The sequence below is a fragment of the Osmerus eperlanus genome, chromosome 11 (genome assembly GCF_963692335.1).
Source record: "Osmerus eperlanus chromosome 11, fOsmEpe2.1, whole genome shotgun sequence".
Taxonomy (NCBI): domain Eukaryota; kingdom Metazoa; phylum Chordata; class Actinopteri; order Osmeriformes; family Osmeridae; genus Osmerus; species Osmerus eperlanus.
This window is the reverse complement of record NC_085028.1, coordinates 13,889,376-13,910,126: the sequence shown is the minus strand read 5'-3', so window position 1 is coordinate 13,910,126 and position 20,751 is coordinate 13,889,376. Positions and strand designations below refer to the sequence as shown.

The window sequence follows — 20,751 nt, the reverse complement described above, 5'->3', positions numbered from 1 at the left end:
TTTCCATGTTTCAATTAAAAAAGGCATATTGAAACGGATTATGCGCAAAACACGACATAGAATGCAGAATGTAAACGTGATACAGCACAAAGTTCAATGGGTGAAAATATGCGATGAAATGTTATACATTTTCTTCCTTTAAGCACAACTGGTTTGCTTGAATATGAGCATTTGCTAAAACAGTCAAATATGTAGCGCTTATTGTAGCCTACAGTAATAATACATTCTAGTTTCTCAGTGCTGGTACACATGGAAAAACAGAGAACACATAAAATCCTACATATTCAATTTTCTGATCAATCTCAACCAGGTTGAATGTTAATGACTGATTGTGTATTGTCTCTACATGCAAGATTAATACAATAAAAATAAATTGGCTCTAAGTATCATCCTATTTTCACCTACTGATGCACTAAAAGCTTGTAAGCAGAAAACAAAAACTAGATCGAACAGTACCTCCAAAGCAGCCCTCTTATACACTACATGTTTTAGTTGAAGAAGCTAAAGAGCCCGGAAGACAACAGTACATAGAGTTGTGAAATCCTACATGGACAATGTATCAGCAACAGTTTTTCAAACCATGTGTGAGGAATTAGCTTAGAGAGCAAATGCTGTTTGATGAATACTCATTTGGGGTGTACAGTACTTGGCACCCAGAATTACTGTGCTTTAAACAGTGCAGTCCATAAAAGAGTTTAGACCTGTAGAAAGTGAGCGGAAAGATCTTATCGTGACCTGGCCGTGCACTTTAATTCCTTCCTCTTGTCTCAATAGTGAGAACTGTTGTAATTGTATATACAATAATCATTATGAAGACGCCTGGGTATTTATTGTGGGGGATACTCTTGTCACCAACATTAAAACAACACTTTGGAGAGGCTACCTTGGAAGCACAGACAGAAGTTTTCTTTGCAAATATAGTATAGAAATGAGAAATAGTTTGATTTCAGAATCCTATGAAGTCTGTTAGACATCCTATTTTTTATGTCTGGTCAGATTTCTCACTGAATACTGTCTTTTTACTGTCAATTGCACCACATCAACAACTGCAACATCAACAATAGGACTTAAAGTACATACTGTATAATGGAGCTCATTTAGTTAGTAAAGCACAAAGGACTTACAGTTTGCATGTAGCAAGACATGAGACCTCTGTTCTATTGTACAGCACCACAGAGTTAAATGTAGCACCAAGTCATAATGTTCAAAGCAGCTACCTCCTAACACAACATTCCTAACTAATGTACATGTAAACACAACTCCTGTTGCAGCACACACTCTATAACATTGTTTGTGGCTTCAAGAGAAACGTCGTTTTTTTTCCATCTCATTCACTTTGGACATCTGCAAGTGATGATGAGTGAATCTATGTGCTCGTGAGGGGGAGTTTAAAGTTCTTTGTTTCAAAAAAAGTTTTGGGGGCCACACATACTTTATATGCTTCTATAGCCTTTCAGATTAGCATTCACATTTACACACATGGGAGGAAATACTGTACTACTTGTGCAACAGGCCAGATGGCAATAATACATTTTACTGTGCTAACATTACGTTTTCTTTTAGTGTAAAATAATGTCTGCTAAAATATGACAAATGAGGCACCGTAAAAAATATTTTATAAATATTGTTCACTTAAAGCCATGACGCAAATAGATTTATATAATTTGAATTAATTTCCTATTCTGTCTTTGTTGTGCATCATTTATGCACACCACCCTGTAAAACATGGTTTGTTTCATCTTTACAAATACAATACACACCATGTACATTATAAATATAGATTATTCCCCCTATCTTACATGTAATTAATTCATACAGTAGAATTTATCACTTTGATGTATTCCTTTCAAACAACTTCCAGTCAATATTTACTACTTTACTAGATTTTAAAACAGACAAGAATGTAAATGGGAAGAGAAACTCATGAACGCAATGTGGGCTATTTCGTGTTAGGGATAGATATCCAAAAAGTCTCAATTTCTAATAAATAAACTTGCTATTCAAATTTCAAATGAGCATGTTGTGGATGATCCTGTCCCGTTCAATCACCTGGATTGGTTTCAAAGTACTTCTGTCAGTGTATGTGAAAAGCTCTCTTAATCAAAGGTCTAGTCTAACATTAATTATTGTGGTAACCACAGTAGTGGAAATAGCCAATAGTATCATGAAAACTAAACTGAGCAAAATAAAAAAAAAGCTTAGAGATTCACACCACAAGAAAATGGTAAAAAAATAAGAAAATAATTGGTGTATTGTCCAAGTAGCCAGCTAACCAATGACAACTGCACTGCACAGCATGGGTCAGTTCAGTTAATGTACTATGACATCAACATCAGGACATTCTTTCCTGTACAGCAAAACATACATTCATTATCGGTTAGTGTTAAAACCAAGAAACAAACAGAGATATAGCAAGCAGGTAATATACAGTTGTTGGAGAGATAAACAGTCTAGATGGCCACCTTGTAATAAAGTAACAGAAACAACCTCCAGTTCTCAAAATGTTTCACTCATTTTTCAATATACACGTTCTTTTTTTAATATATTAACATCAGTGGCAAGTTTCACATTTCTGCATGATAACTACAGTACTTGAGTACTTTTCGATTGACACTATACAGTACAGTACATACCGATTTACTTGAGTTATCAAATCTATGTTTCAACATTACATTGTGAAACCTGGAAAGAACAACATTATCATCACTAATTGTTATCATATTTCTGTTCTATTACTGGAATATACACAGTCAACGCAGGAATCCATTCAAGAGATATATATATATATTTTAAATCAAGATGAGTAGCACGCCTTCAGGTCCATTTCCTCTCAGTTGTCCTTGGCAGAGAGTATTAACTGCGCACACAGGACATATTGGAACTTCTAACTTGCCACATAGACATAGTGAGAAGGCGAAGGAAAAGGCAGTTAATTCAGAAAAAGTTTTCCAAAACAAGACAGAAAAGGCAAACAAGGCATCAAGAGATGTGCTGCATTTCACAACTCCAGTTTTCCTTTATATTCATGTAAAACACTGCAATACAAATCTCAATTCATCACCCTGTTAAAACCCTCCAAGTAGTGGACCATTGAGACCATGTCTTAATAAAATGGCCACAATCTCATCTCAACATTACGTGATGACCAGTTCCAACACAATCTGCAAATCATGCAGAAACGTTCAGTGCCTTTTTATGGTTTGCATTATATGAATATTATTCTATGCTTTGCATTGGATAATATCAACATGAATAAAAATAACAAGATTAGGACCAATATTAAATTACTTTTGACCATACTCAGGTCATTTCATTTATTTAATGTGTGAATTGAGTAATGTGATCCATCCTCTCCCCCCCCGCATACACCACTTCACTTGAAAGAAGATTTCAGACGTAGTGTATCACAAGCTTTACAGCAACTTTGTGTTTACTGAGGTATATTTGGTGATTACAACCCTGTAGATACTGACACTATTTGAATTGTTGGAAAGGTAGACAGGCGTCCCTGTGCCAGGACAAACCAGATAACAGTACACTGTGTAACTGAAACACCTCAAAGGACTAACACCTCAGCGACCAGTGAGTGAGACCTAACACGGTGTTGTGACTTAATCCAGCAAACACGTTTTTACCGCAAGGAGGGTTTCACCGACTCCCTTTACTAAATTATGTACAGTATGTTCTCAGAGCAATGTTTTGTTTGTCCTGGTGACTCCTTAAAGCCAGGCGATGATGATGATCCCTAAGAAAAATGACTACTTTTGTTCTTTCAAATGACTATAAAAGAGCCCGCTCCCTTGCTGTCCAGTACTGGAAGGAGATTACCACTTGTGTTATTAGTGTTAGACAGGAATTAGGTTTGGGTGGAGTCACATGGCTTGGCCTGATAGTGACAGCGATGGCCTTACTGGTCAGCGTAGGCTTCCGTAGTTGTGCCCCTCGGAGTCTGTGCTGGCCAGGATGCCCGTCTGGTCGTCGTCGGGGCGCCTGCGTCTCAGCAGGCAGGTCAGATAGACATACGGGTTCCTCTTGCTCTGCCTTTTCCGTTTCCTGTGGAGGTAGAGATCTTCTCCGGCCGGAGCGGTCTGGGATGGCTGTCGGGTCTGAGAGGGAGACGCACCTACGGGAACAGGAGCACAAACCACGTTGATCGAGGGAGCGAGCGATGGAACGGCATGCTGTTGTTTCGCGTTTAGCTCGGGCGCTCTACTCTTCAGACCGACCTGTTCTTCTCTTGGAGGTGGAGTTGTTATTGGTGTTTGCTGCCACTCTCTTGGCTTTTGTAATACATTGTTGTAGCAGTGCTTGTAAGCTCTCAGACCCGGCAGCGTCGCTAGACGCACCTAGATGTTCCCTGAGAAGAAAATAGGAGCAAAGAGACAACAGACAGCGCTTTACTATAAACCTACAGTGGCGAGCTCTACCCACCTGAAGGTGAGGAGTCAGAAGAAACGTCCAAAATGGCGACGTGATTTTGAAACGTCAGCTGACTGGAGCTGAAGGAGATCACTTCATTGTCTTGTTATCTGTTAATTTTCAATGTCAAATGGAACAGAGAGTACCAATGTTTTTTTGCTGTCAATTGTGAGTCAGTTCAAAAACCCATAAAATGAAAATAATGTCTTTTTTTCTTTCTTGTTTCTATGGTGATTGAGTGGGTCCTCTTGCAGCACAGTATCCTATGTGCGTTTAGATATGTATCCTCTCTTCCACTGTTGATGGCTGGATTTGCTTCCTTCTTAAGGAAACCAAATCCTTATTTTAAAGCTATGCCAGAACTATTTTCATTTTATGAGTTCACATTTGAATGGAAATTCCCCGAAACTGTGAGTGAAGAATAAGCAGGCCCATTGATCTGTGTAATTATTCATATATTTTTTGATAATTATGTTATGATTTGATATAGATTATCTCTACAAAGCTGCTCTTTAAAACACGCACTTAAGTCCTTTGCTGTTTTGCAGCCCTACTCTTACAGAAAGATATATCATCAAATACTCATTGAATTATGAATGTCCTTGTTCTGAATGTTTTTGTTTAGTTTTGGTCTTTCAAAGGACAGAATACACCTGCTTCAAAACCTGACTTAGCCATATGTTAAGTCAGGTTATTGTGCCAAAACATATTGTTTTGCAGGGAATGGAAACACAAAGCTTTAGAGATGCTGTCCTTGATTTGTCACTGTGGAAAGAGAGATTGAGAGCGATTAGCAGATGGGGGAGACAGATCTGAAAATCACAGCAGTCCTTGTTAAATACAGTCATTTTCAATTATCACAAATACAGTCTAGTGTATGCAGTGGCCCACAGAGTGTTAGGTAAAGTACATTTCCATAGACATGAACACTGTACAGCACACTTCCATAAACATGAACACTGCGTACAGAGGCTTCACCATGCTGACGGGAGGAGATGGCAGGAAGAGGAAATGGCCGTTAAAGAACAGTCACATGACAGGAAGAGGAAATGGCCATTAAAACAGTCACATGACAGAAAACGAAAGCACTTAAGACGACGAATGCGACGAAGATTTTAGTCAGAGATTCATTGTTATTTGTTTGAGTCAAAGAGAGATATTTAGAGAAGGCATGCATGGCATTTTGCACATGGAACAAAACTTTAAAGGGGAATACTCTAGTCCATCAGTAATCTGGGTCCTCTGTTGATTCAAGGCTTTTAGTGCTGGGAAACGTGCCTGTATTTTAAAATATTTGTCATTCCAAAACAGCTCCTGATATCTCTGACCAGCCTACTCACTGTGCACGACAGCAGGCATGCGCCATTGAACTGTATGGTAAATGTGACCCTTAAAGGTAACATTGAAGCTACAGCATTATATACTTGAATCCAGTAAAGAGGCACAACCCAAAGTCAGCAATTCCCCTTTAAAGGAGAGAGTGAATAGACCCCTCCCCCTGCTGACCCCTCCCCTCTCAGACATGGGTCCGACCCTTACCTATTGTGGCGTAGGGGACTTGGTCACAACAACGCTGCCCAGATAGCTGAGATCAATCAAAAACAAATGACATCAGACCCCCCCGAGTCCTCACACGGTACAGCAGCCCTAGAACTACGTTACCCATAATGACCTTTGCCAGAGCAGTCCTGGTTTTCCGCCTGCCCTTTAGCACTACCCTGGGTGTCTGTGGGGTTCCAAGAGGTGGGTGAGGTGGGTGTGAGGGGGGAAGGAGGGAGTGTACAGGTACAGCGGAACACTACACAGAGGGAGTTCATATGCGCCTCAGGTACTGTATATTGCTCTGAAATTCCGTGTATTTAGGGAACTTCTAGATCTTTCTAGAGAGTATGCATGATGTGGGGCCTCAAGTTACAATGTAAGAGCATAATGTAGGAAGCATCCACTGCTCCAGATATTCCCTATTGTTCTTGGTTTCAATCCTTCAAATTTATCTCAGATAAATACAGGGAGTACTGTACAGGGAAATTGACTTCATTCTATCAGTCGGCAAAATAGGGAATAGCTAAATATGCGTGTTACTTTATACATTTCATATTTTCCTTTAAACAGCAGATTAAGTCACAATACATAAAAAATGTACAATAGATCACATCAATCCAATTACGTAGTTAATGAAACTATGCTAGGTATATTGTGCCTCTATCTTAGCAACTGTTGCCATGAAAGCCTCTGCTGAACAGCAGTCATGTTTAATATGAGGACAACACAAGTCATGGCATGGCCAAATCATCATCATGCTACAATTTGTGAGCTACTATAATATTGACAGTTTATGTTATTGAATATTTTTCAAATAAGTGACTATTGAAATAATTATATTGTATATTGTTATATAAAAATGGATTATTATTTTCATCTAATCTTTTTCTAGTGCACTGTCAATTGGCAAATTTGAGACCATTTTTTGTTTGCTATAATTTAGATGCTTATATAAAAAGTACAGAATACATGTTGTTACGTCTTTGAACTTAGCCGATAAAGTGCCAAATGCAAATACATGCTTTCTGCATATTACAATAAAATATGCACTATTTTGCAACTTGGAAAGAAAACTTGAATTGAGTGCCCATAAGGAGAAGGCTCCTGTGTGAATGAGTGTGTTTCTGTTCCCTGGCAGAGAGCATCACCTACCCTGAGGCGGATATCTGGAGCTGGGAGGGCTCTGAGGGCAGCATCTCCTCCTCTGTCCTTCTCTGGGACGGCCTCTGCCCGAACACGTCCCTGCCCTCCAGGGGAGGAGATGGGGACTGGGAGGGGTAACTGGCTGCAGTGGAGGCATAGGACATGTGAGGGTGATAACTGGGGCTGGGCCGTCTGCTGCCCTGGCCGTGGGTGGGGGAGGTGGCCAGGGAGGACCTCCTGGAGAAGCTGGCGGTGGCGGAGGGGTGCAGGGCGATCTCTGGCATCTCCAGGGAGCGGGAGGTGCGCAGGATGCTGGGGTGGGGAGGGGGCCGGACTAGGATATCTGGAGAGCCTGGCTGGGTACTGAGGGGACTCTGGGAAAGAGGGGAGAGACGGGAGGGCTGGAGGACCAGCGGGGGGAGGCCGGGGTCTGCCCGACGTCGTGCCCGCGGGCTGAGCCAGGACTGTGGACTGCTGCTGGGCGCTGTGCTAGGGCTCCCTGCACGGACTGCCGGGTCAGGGTAAGGCAACACTGGTACGCCCATACCATGGGTCGTGTGTCTGAGCTGGCCGAGACTCTGGGCCTGTTGCATAGCTAAGCGCCTAGCTGGAGGCCCCAGGGGCCGTTCTCTGCCTGGTGGAGCCATAGGGACCTCCAGCTGCAGGAGCCGAGGGCTGATCGGATCCTTCAGGGGTGGGAGGTGCAGGCGACTCGGAGGGAGGAAGTGAGGAGGGTAGGGGGGAGGATCAGGGAGGTCCTGCTGATGATGTAAAGGGTGGTGAGGTGGGTAAATGAAACGGGTCCCTTCCAGACCCAGGAAGGGGAACTCGTGAGGCTGCCAGCTCTCGGGCGAGCGAGGTGGGGGGCTGTGTGAGTGCGGGAGAGAATGGCCGGAGGCTGTGTACTGATGGTGCTCCATCTCCCCGCTCTCCTCCGGGATGGAGGGGTAACCGAAGGGCCCCTCGCCCGTGCCCGGTGGGGAGGACAGAGCGGAGCTACGTGGGCTCATGTCGGGCATGTAGAAAGGTGGGGGGATCCCCGATTCCCCGCGGCTGCCTAGATACCCATAGAAGGGGCCCTGGGGGAAACCCCGATAGCGGGAGGTGGGGGCCTGCCCTGAGGCATGAAGCCCACTGCCCTCCACAAAGCTCATACCTTCCATGGCCCTGTGGAGGCGGGGGCTGTAGGTGGGGGGCTGCGTGGACTCCAGGCTGGAGGACGTTGGGGAGAGCTGGGGCCGGAGCGTGGGCATGATCGGGGGCAGGGGCCCGGGGTCAAAATCATTCTCCTCGTCGGACTGCCGGAACTCAGGGTACATGTCGGACTCCTCGGCGAACGGAAAGCCCTGGATGCGTCGGGGCGGGGGGCTAATCTCCATGACGAAGCGTCCGTCCGGCCCGCGACTGATCAGCTCGATGGGCGTGGTCACCTCCGCCTCGTGTTTGGACACACTGTACTTCTTACTGGTTATGGCACGCTTGGTTTTCTTGTAGAAGGAAAGCTCCTGGCCCCTCTCTCTCTGGGGGCTGGACAGCCGCCGGACATACAGGCCTGGACCATGGGCCTCCTCGGACGACAGAGACCTGGGCCGCGATGGAGGAGAACTCTCTGGACTGATCTTCCCCGAGGACAGCCTGCCAGGACACACAGACACAGACAGGCTCAATTAGGGGAACATTCCAAAGCAAACTTCTCAGTTTTAGTCAATATACAACGTTGTTACTTGCGCTGCACGCAATGGGCATGTAAACCACATGGACCTGCTAATGCTATGCTAGTCAGAAGACAGAATCCACAGCCATGGCATTATGCCTTTGGCCACTGCAGTATGATATAACACAATGCCCGGCAGATGCCTTCTACTTGCACTGCGGCTAATAAACCTACTGTAGCAAAGAGGGAGAGGATGAAAAATCAGCCATGATAACCATCTCAGAAATGTCTTTTTTTTTCTAAACCGAGGCCTGTCTGCTGATTTAAGGGAGGGGAAGGGGACATATGCTGCACCAAAATGCCTTATCAGCCTGGGAGAAAGGCATCTAAAAATGATATTCACAGGCCTCTGTAATCACGTACCCACACCAGGAGCAGCATTGTAAAGGCACCAGAATTACACGCTCTCCAGTTCTCCAGAGTCCACAGCCTGCACTGTCCACAGCCGGCACTGTGCACAGCCCGGCACTGTGCACAGCCCGGCACTGTGCACAGCCGGCACTGTGCACAGCCCGGCACTGTGCACAGCCGGCACTGTCCACAGCCCGGCACTGTGCACAGCCCGGCACTGTGCACAGCCCGGCACTGTGCACAGCCGGCACTGTGCACAGCCCGGCACTGTGCACAGCCTGCACTGTACACACAACAGAGCCGCCGCGAGCACACATCACTGTACGAGGGTGTTTTCTGTGCATGCGGGTTCGACCAGCGGAGCACTGAAGCACACACTTCTTTATTATAGATTTTTTTTAATGCAATGCGTTTGCCATGCAGCCGAGCCAGTGCAGCGCGGCGCAGCGCTGCATTATGGTGCAGGGTAGGCACTCACAGGGGGCTGGCAGGAGGGGGCATGTAGCTGCTCCTGGCTGGCTCGTCCCAGCAGGGCTCTACCCCAGGCAAGGGGGTAAGAGGAGGCCTGGGATGGGAGACAAACGACATGGGCCAGGGTCATCTGTCAGTGGCTGGACACCTACGCCTCCACACAGTGAGGACCAGCGTGGACTCCCTGACCTCACACTTCAGTCAAACTAATCTCACACGAAGACGGAGTTATCATATTGATGTGCAGTTATCATTTGGCCAGTTAAAACTCAAAACTAATGCTAGCTTCTTCCTAGAAACACATCATCAAAAAACAAGGAAAACAGGATGCATATAAAAGGACCTCCTGTTCATACGAACCCACACACAAACCACACAAACTGTGGTGAAACAATCCTGCCTTTGAGGAAATGAATGCACTGAAGTTGGATTTAAAATCACACAGCAAATGTTGCGCCGGGACTCTGGATATACCCCCAAAATGGCGGCCTTACATTTAATCTGGAGTGAGATTATGTTAGTTTTAGGTCATGTACTTACGGTGATTCAATGCTTTTCCTGAAGTGTGTCACAGACAGGGGAGGGTCTGAGAATGGTAAAAAACAACAACATTTGGATGAGCTTTGACCGCCAGAGGAGGTCCATCACACAGTAGCTTGGATCAGGGCCTGTGTTTCGAACCCACCTGGTTTGCGTTTGAGCTTGCGTCTGTGCTGCTTGTTGACGAAGCAGGCCGCCAGAGTACTGAACAGGACCGCCGCCGCCAGGAAGCAGATGGTCGCCACGACGCCCGCCACCACCGGCCTCGCCAGCCCCTCATCAGCCACCTCTGCGGGTGGGAAGGGGTCTGGGGAGGAGGTTAAAGGTCACCCAATTATTGGAACGGACAGTGCAAACATGACAATCGTCAGTAAAGCTTTACAGCATGTTTTTTGTGGGTTAGTTTGATATATTTTCCAGCAAGTTTTTAGTTCTATTTGCATCAAGTTGCATGTTTTAAAAGATGGAAAACTGACCCGTGCTGGACACCCCAACCACGTTACTGCTCTCACTGATGAGGTCATCCATGACCGCCATCACTTTGAACTCATACCACGACTCCTGCCAGAGACACAAACACACAAACACATTACACTGCAACAGTACCAGTAACCAACCCCTCCATGTAAGCAGCCTGCCATATCCTCTACAAGGTATTGTACCTGTACGAGGTCCCGGGCGATCAGCTCAGTCTCTGTGGCAGGGATCAAGTCGTCCAGAACCTCCCATCTTTCCCCAAGACGGAACTCCATGATGTAGCGATCAACGGGTGACGAGTGATTGGCTGGAGGGAGCCAGGTGAGCAGGACGCCGTGTTGCGTGCGATTGGCTGTGAGGCACCGTGGTGGCGTAAGAAGCACCTGTGGTTCTGGAGTACTCATGGGAGACACTGGGGGGAAGAAGGACACCAAAACACCCTTGAGAAATAGACGAACACCTCATTTGTGCTGTGTCATGAGGATGAGGTGTTGACACTGCAGCCAGATGCTGCCATAGGGACAGCTACTGAGTCAAACTTGTCACTAGTATTAATGTGTAGTATTAATATTTATATATATATATAATATTATAAACACAGTATCAAATCAAGCATATAAAAGAGAGGGATGAGCGTGTCTGGATGAGCGTGTCTGGACGAGCGTGTCTGAACGAGCGTGTCTGGACAGCAGTGGTGGCGCCACACACCTGCAGTGTTGACTGTCACCACCTCACTGAAGGGCCCCGTGCCCAGCTTGTTCTGTGCCAGCACGCTGAACTGGTACTCTGTCCTGGGCTCCAGGCCTGGCACCACCAGCCACATCTGAGCACCGGACACTGGCATGGAGTGCCAGTTATGAGGCCCAAAGTCCACCCTCTTCAGCCTGTGGGGGGGAGGGGGAGAGAGGGAGAGAGAGAGAGAGAGAGAGAGAGAGAGAGAGAGAGAGAGAGAGAGAGAGTCCAGGCATAAACAGAGAGCTCAGATAACTAATCCTATTTTGCGTAAAACAGTGTAGTCACAAAAAGGTCCTCGCATTGCAGTAGATTACGATAATTTACAATGTTTAAAATATTCCTTTACTGCTATCATCTTTGACTTGCAGATGTATAGTTATGATAATCTGTACTAAGTAATACATTATTTAAGCACACAGGAGACACATCTGCACATGTCGAATGATGACTAGCCATAGTTTAATATTACAGTTTACTCATTTCCATTGGTTGCTACAAGGCCATGACAGAGAAAGTGATGAGAAGGACTGTTAACCATATTACTCTGATGACAGCAGCCCCTCTATAAGATGATTAATCTATACGCATCTGGTCATCTAACCTGCTAAGTCTCCTACAACTGCTGACATCAATTCAACGGTAATACCGATATTCCCGCAAGTCGTAGACACCGCCTCATGGACTATGACTGCCATGTCTTCCCCATTACAAGCCATTACATTTTCAATGAAGCACCTTATGAATTATTCATCTGTAATATACATACAGCCTTCAGAGGTATACTTGTAAGGAAAATAGTACAAATAAAAGAACCAAATTATTTCGAATAATGATTCAAATACTGGCTCGGAAACTATGAGAATCATGCCAACTCCAAATATTCCTGTGCGGAAATTGGTTTAGCGAAGGAGTATTTCCCTGCACTGCCTCAGTATCTTACCCCAAACCACAGACAAAGCTCACATTCCAAATCCAAATCCTGGCACAACAGTGGCATCAGTTAAGACCTGAAGAAGGAAGACGCTGGGAGTACTCACACTGGACCATACCACACCGAGAACGTCTGCTCATAGCCCCCGTCGTAACCCGGCTCCCAGGAAACATTGGCTGAGGTTGTGGAGGGCAGCACACGGATATTGCCCGGAGCATGCGGGCTGGTGCCTGAGAACGGAATATAGGGGAAGACATTATAGAAGACACTGCAGGGGGGGAAACGTCATTATTGACCAGCAAAAGGTTATAATGGCCTGTCACTATCACTCGATAATACTGCAACAAGACTCTCTTGAGTGCTTGCTATTCTCGTCACAGCGGTTTAGAATGAATAACTGTTACACAGTTCAATAAAAATAAATCTATTCAGTCAAACACGATATTCTGGTTTAGTCCCATTTGCCGATGCAGACTGAGACTGGCCAGTCTGATGCTCTCACAGACTGGGGGCCCGAGTGATGACCAGGGTGGTGTGAAGGTGAGGAGTATGGCTCCAGTCTGTGTCAATGGTACACCCTACCCCCTAACCAGCTGTGCAGCATGGCCCAGTGCCAGGCCCTTCTCTCTGGGTCAGAGCCGCCCCAGCTGTCGACTACACAACCTTGGTGACATGGCACCTGTCACCTGAGGGGGCTGTCTGTCACTGAGCATACCTGAAACAATGTCCCACATAGGTGTGCTGTTGGCTTTCTACCCATAACACTTACACACATACCCGCACATGTACGCACACACAAGTTCAGCCTTCCGAGAGCCCTCACCTAAAGATCACCATAGTAACAGCCAGTGTGTCAGCTAATGATCCATTCTATTTCTGTCCGGTCATGTCGGGAGCAGTCTAAATTTCACCTTAGGAACGGAATATTCTGGAAGTGACCCGAGTGAACGGTCAGGAGGCTGTGAAAGAGAGAGGAGAGGGCGTGCGCGTCGTACCGATGACGAGGAGCCGTGTGCTGGCAGTGATGCTCGTCACCACGTTGGTGGCCACACACTCCCACTCCCCGTGGTCCTCCTTGCTGAGGGACAGAAACTGTAAGCTGCCGCTGGGTAGAATGTTGTGCTTGCTCTTGCTGGGCTTTCCCACCTAGCAAACACACACGCACACAAACACACACAAACACACACAAACAGAGCATGAGAATATTGACATGTGACGGAGTAGGTTCAACACAATTCATCTGAGTTCTGTAGCATGCTCTTCCTTCCGGCCGTGTGTGTGTGTTTATACGTCGGTGTGTGAGTGTACCTTCCTCCAGGAGATGGTAGGAATCTCAGGGTCACCAGAGGCAGCACAGGGGATGACCAGCTCTCTTCCAGCTTCCTGACGGTACTCCCCCCCAGGCCTCACGTTAAAGTAAGGGGGATCCTGCAACACACACACACACAGACACACACACACACACACACAGACACACACACACACACACACAGACACACACACACACACACACACAGACACACACACACACAGACACACACACACACACACACACACACACACACAGACACACACACACAGACACACACACACACACAGACACACATACACACACACAGACACACACACACACACACACACAGACACACACGCACACACACACACAGACACACACACACACACACACACACACACACACAGACACACACACAAAAACTCTCCCCGGTGAGGCAAGCAACGACACACCAGCTCTCTAGAGAGAACTGTGGCACTGTTGGTGCTCTTTTGCTTAAGAGAGAAGTGTGACGGGTGTCTGTTACCTTTAGCACCAGAGTGGCAGGGGGGGACTGTCCCATGGTACCAAGGGCGTTGTAAGGCACGCAGGTGTAGGTGCCCAGGGAGTCTTCTGTGGCCTCCGCCACCCGGATGCTTCCGTCTGCCGCCTGGCTCCACCCGGGGTACTACATTAGGGTCGGGAGGAAAAGTGCTGTTTGAAGTACAGTTACACCATCATACTGTGACTACAGTGGTGTTACTGGGGTCAAAGCTGTGGGAGTGAAGGTCGTTTGATCAGACTTTTGCCAAAGCCCCACCCACTACAAACAGACAGAACAGCACAGGGGTACTGAATAATATCCGTCCTAGCATCCCAAACCTCGACTGAGTTTGGGGCTGGTGGCCAGCAAAGGCGGACTGACCTTCTCCACTCTGAGCGGGTAGCCATCTTTCTCCCACTTCACTAACATCACGGGCGGGTTGGCATCCACAGGGCAGCGGATGACCCCAGGCAGTTTCCGAGGAACGTAGATGATGGCGGGCATGTTGATCACCCGGGCGGGGTCTGGGGTTGCAGGGCAGAGTGGGCACAGAAGGAGGTGTGAGGTTTGGCATCGCACAGCAGGAACACAGAGCTTATGGTTATATTTTCTTCGACTAAATAGAAGCACAGTCCAAACTGGCATAGTGACATTGAAGCTACCGCTAGAGTGTTCTCTTGAGAATCAGAGTGTTACTGAAGGGTTCATTGTAGATAGGCACTGCATTAGCCAATATAAAAGGTAGTATTAATCTCTGATCACCAATTGCCTTTCATGCTGCTATAGTGACCTAAGATACTAGGAGGGAAATAATCACTTCATTATCAGGTGTACTGAGATTCGAATGTCAAAATAATCCAGCAGTACTGAGGCGTACTAATCATCCTCTAATTCATCTTTGAGGTCAGAGGAGCTCCGGTGAGATGTGGACCAGCCTCACTAACGACAGTGTGAGACAGCAGGCAGGCTCTCTACCGCCACTCCACTCTCAACGCCCTCCTCCCCGCTCCCCGCCCCCGCTGCCACGTTGCCACGGTAACACTCACACTGAACAGTCAGGTGTGCCGAGGCGGATGGCGAGACTCCCAGACTGTTGCTCGGGCTGCAGGTGTATTTCCCAGCATCCTCCGGCTTCACCCGGAAGATGATGAGCGTGCCGTCAATGAGGATGCGTACCCGGAGCTTCAGGTCACTGCCAATAGGAAGCAGACATTTGTCAAACGGGTCATTGTGACACGCACACACACGGGAGGGAGGAGGAGGGGCACGTCTGCGCAGTTCTGCTGCACGGCCAGCAGAGGGTAGCACAGAGTCAGACGGCATGCCAGCTTCAGATGGGCTCCAGAAAGTGGAGCAGTTGTCAGACAAATCCCCTTGTTACCAAAATCACCTCGTGTTTTCTCTCACTGCCACATGAAATGAGGCACCACAAACAGAGGCTTATATTCCCATTGTGTTTTAAACAAATGACCAGCCAATTAAACACTGCGTGGGCACATTTTGAAGATGCCATTTGATGGGAAGTGTGGATTAATTCAATGCTTATGATTCCCTTATATCCTAACGTTCTCTAGCATATTGTATTTTTGAAAGACATTATATTTTCACTGACAAAGAATGCATATTTTTAAAAAAAGCAAACAACTGTTACATAGAACATGTTCCCTTGCATGTAATGTCTGTATTTGCTCCTCCTGACAAAAAAAGGCTCTGAAAGAGTGTCCTCTATAAAATAATAATAAAAAATAATCTATAAATATTTTTTCTGTAGTCTTCTTCTTCACCTATTTACATTTAGTCATTTAGCAGACGCTCTTATCCAGAGCGACTTTTATTACACTGGTTTTTACGCTGGTTCGCTGGTACGCTGGTTCTCTGACTGTGTACCAGTGTGTATCTAAATGTGTGTCTAAATGTGTGTCTGAATGTGTGTCTGAATGTGTGTCTGAATGTGTATCTGAGTGTGTCTCTGTGCTCAGTTTGAGGGCTGCTACAGGGAGTCTGGCAGAGCTGCTGGCTACGCTTCAGATCAGCCCTGTACGAGAGCCATGTGATGATGACACAAGCACTGAGTCATGTGATGCTGTCATCAGAGCATGCTAACCCGCCTGGCCCACGCCAGACGGCCCCCTGCTGGGACAACTGGCACAAACACACACACACACACACAGGATGACAGGAAGGCACGCACACAAATCCAATGAGAGAGAGCATCCGCAAAGACACATGCGCACACACCACACAAACATTCAAGTACATTACAGGAAAGCTGAGGGTGAGAAAAGAAACAAAACAGACAAAAGGAAAAGAGGAACACCTAATCTGGGACTTTAACTATTCATTAGTTAGACCTTTGGACAGTTTGACACACACGTGCAGGCACACATGCTCCCGCACACATCCACACGCTGGACAGTGTTACAGTACAGGACGGATATCGATCATGACTTTACTTCTTGAAGTAGACGTTATCCTCTTCCCAAAACCATGTGTAGGTTAGGTTGCCAGGATACGCCTCGGCTTGGCAGGTGAAGAGTGCATTCTGGGATATGTTTACAGTGATGTTTTCTGGTGGTGTCACAATATACGGTGGGCCTGGGAACATAGAGGAGAAAAAGACGTTGGATTATTACAGTCTGGAGAATATGCTCAAAAATTGTTCAGATGAGACATTTGTCATACAATATTGACATAAATTCGTTAGCCTTTAAAAACAAGTGCAGGACAACTTTTGGCTCCTGTTGGAAGCCCACAGCAACCTTTACTTGGGCAAAAAGCGTGTTTCAAAAGAGAACAGGTTTAAAGTTGTGAGACAGCGGACTGCACACGGGAGAAGTAAAAATCAACATTCTTGAAATGTAAAAAATAAGTCTTCTGGTTTATCTCCAAATATACTATTTCCCCCATGATTCCACCATAATCCCACTCAGGTTCCTTCTGGCCTTCCATACACTCAAGGATATGGACAGGCTACACAGAGGCAGACAGAGCTAATGCTAATGCTAAAGCTGTAATAGGATCCATCTAACGTCTCTACGGCCTGCGATGGGTTACAGTAAGAGGGGAGGTACTGTACTGTAGCCAACATCCCAGGCAGGAACAGGGCTTACCAGCTCTTCACATTGGGCATACCCAGAGCCTCAGGGGTGCTCCTGTTTCTCTGTAAATCATTACAAGCCATGAAAGCTAAGCTGTTTTTTATTAGTGGGACCAGCAACAAGCCTCCTGGTTCTTCATCTTGGTATCGTTTACACAAGATTAGAGAGTAGTGAAGGGGGTGGTTGACTCATAACAATAAAAAATAGATCACTAGAGTGAGACTCATGACTACTTAGCTATCTTACTGTTCCTGCTCAGACAACTTGCCTGGCCCATTTCAACACACACCTTCTGCAGATGGTCCTTCAGCAAGTTCAGCATGTAGCTCGCAGACATAGACACGTTTTGATCATATCAGATCGTATCTCAGATGCATTAATTTAAGAATAGATTAGTGAGAGCTTTATTTTATAATTTTATGTCTCGAAATCTCAAGGTGATTGTGCGTGTGTGAGTGAGAGAGAGAGAGAGAGAGAGAGAGAGAGAGAGAGAGAGAGAGAGAGAGAGAGAGAGAGAGAGAGAGAGAGAGAGAGAGAGAGAGAGAGGAGAGAGTGTCTGCATCTACAGCTAAATCCTTGCCTGAAGATGTTACCACACTTTATCCTCCCCAAAGGCACCTGCACACGGACAGAAAAAGATGGCATCTTCACCACACTATCAAACCGATGCCTCCATGAAAGCGTCCACTCCGCCGGCAGCGCTACACACACCGTTACCTCCTCTCCAGTGCTTGTTGTGGGGGTGAGAGGGAGGCTGAGACAGGCTGGAACTGGAGGCTCGTATTAGGGCTACGTATCTGATCTGTGTCTGCCTGAGAGCTGGGTTAATGGACCGGACAGAGACAGTGATGTTCCCTCAGACAGACAGTGATGGAAACACACACAAACGCACTCAGACGCGCACACACGCACACACACACACATGCACACACAAGGACACGTATAGGGGAGTATTGACTGTCATGTAGACTTGCCTGTACTCCTCGTAGCATACAATCAGCACATATCCCAAACCTTAATTCACTGCATAGTGAGTAAACTGAAGATATTGCATATCTGTATGAGTGGTTGAAGGATTGTAAGTGTGCAGCTTGTAATAAGAGTGAACACAGTCCACCGTGCGTGTGAAATTCATATCTCTCTCATATCTCCCTGGAAGATACCGGATTCAGTCCACCAGGACTATGATAATTCATTAAGCTCTCCTACAGTTATCCTACTGTGGTAGTGGCCATGCAGTACCATTCTATCACAGCTGCACACCGCGTCAAGACATCCAACGTCTGTGTCATTACTGGCGGCCATTTTGTACTGATAACTACCTACTATGTACCTCCCCAAACAAGTCTGACACAGTTTAAGCATATGAGGGTCCGAGCTTGATGCCATGTCTGAATTAAGAGAGTTCATTCAAATCCCCCCCAGTGATCACCTTGGACGAGCAGGCGCGTGGTGTGCAGCACCTCCCCCTGGTCGCTGTAGGCCCTGCAGGTGTACGCTCCTCTGTCCTCGCGTGTGATCCCCAAGATGGTCAAGCTGCCGTCGTGCACCTGCAGCCATGCAACAACCACACAGCAACAAAGATGATCAGGTATAATCTCTCACACAAACATGAAATATAATCACATTATTATAAGAGCGTCTGCTAAATGACTAAATGTACTAGGATTTACTATTAATATGTAACTTGTTGTTTCCAGTGTTCAAAGTATGTGCTCAAGGAGGTACAGTATATACACAGTTTAGTACAGGCTATATTTGGTATTTGATTAGGTACGAGGGTGTGCTGGAAGTATCAATGTAACAAACATTAACCAACACTGACGCCATCAATGTGTTGTTTTCTAATTACATTTGAATCTGATGTGCAGCTAATCTCTCCATGCGGTAACCCTGGAAACGTACTGCTGTGAATGTCTTCATCCAGCCAATGCAGGTGCATTGTCAAGAACCAAGAAGCAGTGGAGAAACACATGACCCCCCCCCCCCAAAAAAACTCCTACATTATTCAGAAGGTTGCTGGGTTCAGTCCAGTCAAGTCACACACAGCTGTCGTCTGTCTGTCCAGACCAGAGACGGAGGGGTCTAGGAAACCTGGAGCATTACACCCATAACAGTTCACCCGTCCATCTAACAGCAAAGAGAGCAGAACAGCTCCAGACTCATCCACAGCACAGCTCCTGCCTCGGGTCGAGCAGGTCGGGGTACCCTAGCAGTGATCCCCCCCTGCTTGTGACATGACTAAAGCGCCACCCTCCACTACTGCAGCTTTGTGTGTGCAAGACCTTAAGGCACAGACAGGACACAGGAAGCAAAACTATATTTCACATAGTGTGACAGTCATTATGGAGTTGCTCAAAAGTAATACGATATGAGCCCGAAGGAGGTGTTAATGTGAGATCAGTAAGAGGAGGATGAGCGCAAGAAAAAGGAGGAGAAAGAGAAAGGAGGAGGAGTCGGCGCAAGGGGAGGAAGAGGGGGAGTGGAGGAGAAAGAGGAGGAAGAGGTTTCCTTCTACCACATGTGCTGTAGAAGTATCTGAGAGCAGGCTAAGCTCCCCTGCAGCAGGGGGGTCGGAGTTGTGGAGCATGATTCCTCCTCCCCCGTCTGTCTCATTCCCACCATACTCCAGGAGATCTCTATGGAGCCCAGTGTGAGGCTCAGCAAACAGGACATCTGATTTCTTACCAGATAGTGATTCTTTACAGTTTTACAGGTTTGGTTTGGTTTGGTTGAGTTAAATCCGTTTTATTGTATTAAAAAAATTATGATAATGTTTGTATTTAGAAATATAAACCTAATCTTTTTGGGGGGATAAGCCAGCAGATCATAAATGCACTACACATTATCTGCTTCCTAGCATTTGGTTTGCAGTAGATATTAATTTTCAGTCGAACATTCATATTAAGAGTAATGTAATATTGATGCAGCAGGAGGGGATAAATAATGCATATGGACGTCCTGCTATCGTTTACTAAGACCAGCGTGTTAAAGCCCAGGGCTGCACAGTTCTGACCTTTGGAATAGACTGTGGTGTGTGTGTGCATATGCATGTGTATGTGTGTGTTGGGGGGAATCATTGAGCGAGAAAAGGGTGTGAGACAAGGATGAGAGACGGAAGGAAGAGAGGGAGGGATGGGAGAGAGGGAGGGAGGGAGGAACGGAGGGAGGGCGGGAGGGAATGTGGGGGAGACATGACAGTAGGGTGATTGACAGACTACGGCGCTGGGCCGAGACACACTGTCACTTCCCGTTCATCTCACAGCAGCTCCAAATGTTAGGTACAGCCTACAGCGGGCTGAGGGACCTAGACTCTCTGCACACAGAGAAGTGGGGGCTTAGTAGTTGAGGTGGTGGAGGGGTGCTGGTAGGGGGGGGGGGGGGGGTTGAGAATCCCTTCTAGATAAGTGGAACACAAACGTAGAACATAACACATGTAGGAAGGGTTGCAACCTGATATGCTTCACTGGTTGCCCTCCTCTGGGACTTCCCTCTGCATTGGCCTTCTGAAGT

The 20,751-nt window shown here is 46.5% G+C and overlaps 1 protein-coding gene across 1 annotated transcript; it reads right to left on the bottom strand.

The window, feature by feature from the left end:
- Positions 1 to 1,250: 1,250 nt before the first annotated feature.
- Positions 1,251 to 19,828, bottom strand: igsf9ba (immunoglobulin superfamily, member 9Ba). The gene is made up of 18 exons (XM_062473491.1): positions 19,757 to 19,828; positions 18,671 to 18,836; positions 16,594 to 16,735; positions 15,187 to 15,332; positions 14,522 to 14,664; positions 14,144 to 14,284; positions 13,632 to 13,751; positions 13,319 to 13,469; positions 12,430 to 12,553; positions 11,366 to 11,541; positions 10,843 to 11,069; positions 10,657 to 10,741; positions 10,326 to 10,487; positions 10,181 to 10,226; positions 9,648 to 9,734; positions 7,114 to 8,739; positions 4,227 to 4,357; positions 1,251 to 4,123 (listed from the first exon to the last, which is right to left on the bottom strand). Exons 1-18 carry the CDS (start codon positions 19,826 to 19,828, stop codon positions 3,915 to 3,917), a joined length of 3,954 nt encoding a protein of 1,317 aa, XP_062329475.1. The 3' UTR covers positions 1,251 to 3,914.
- Between the last annotated feature and the right edge of the window lie 923 nt (positions 19,829 to 20,751).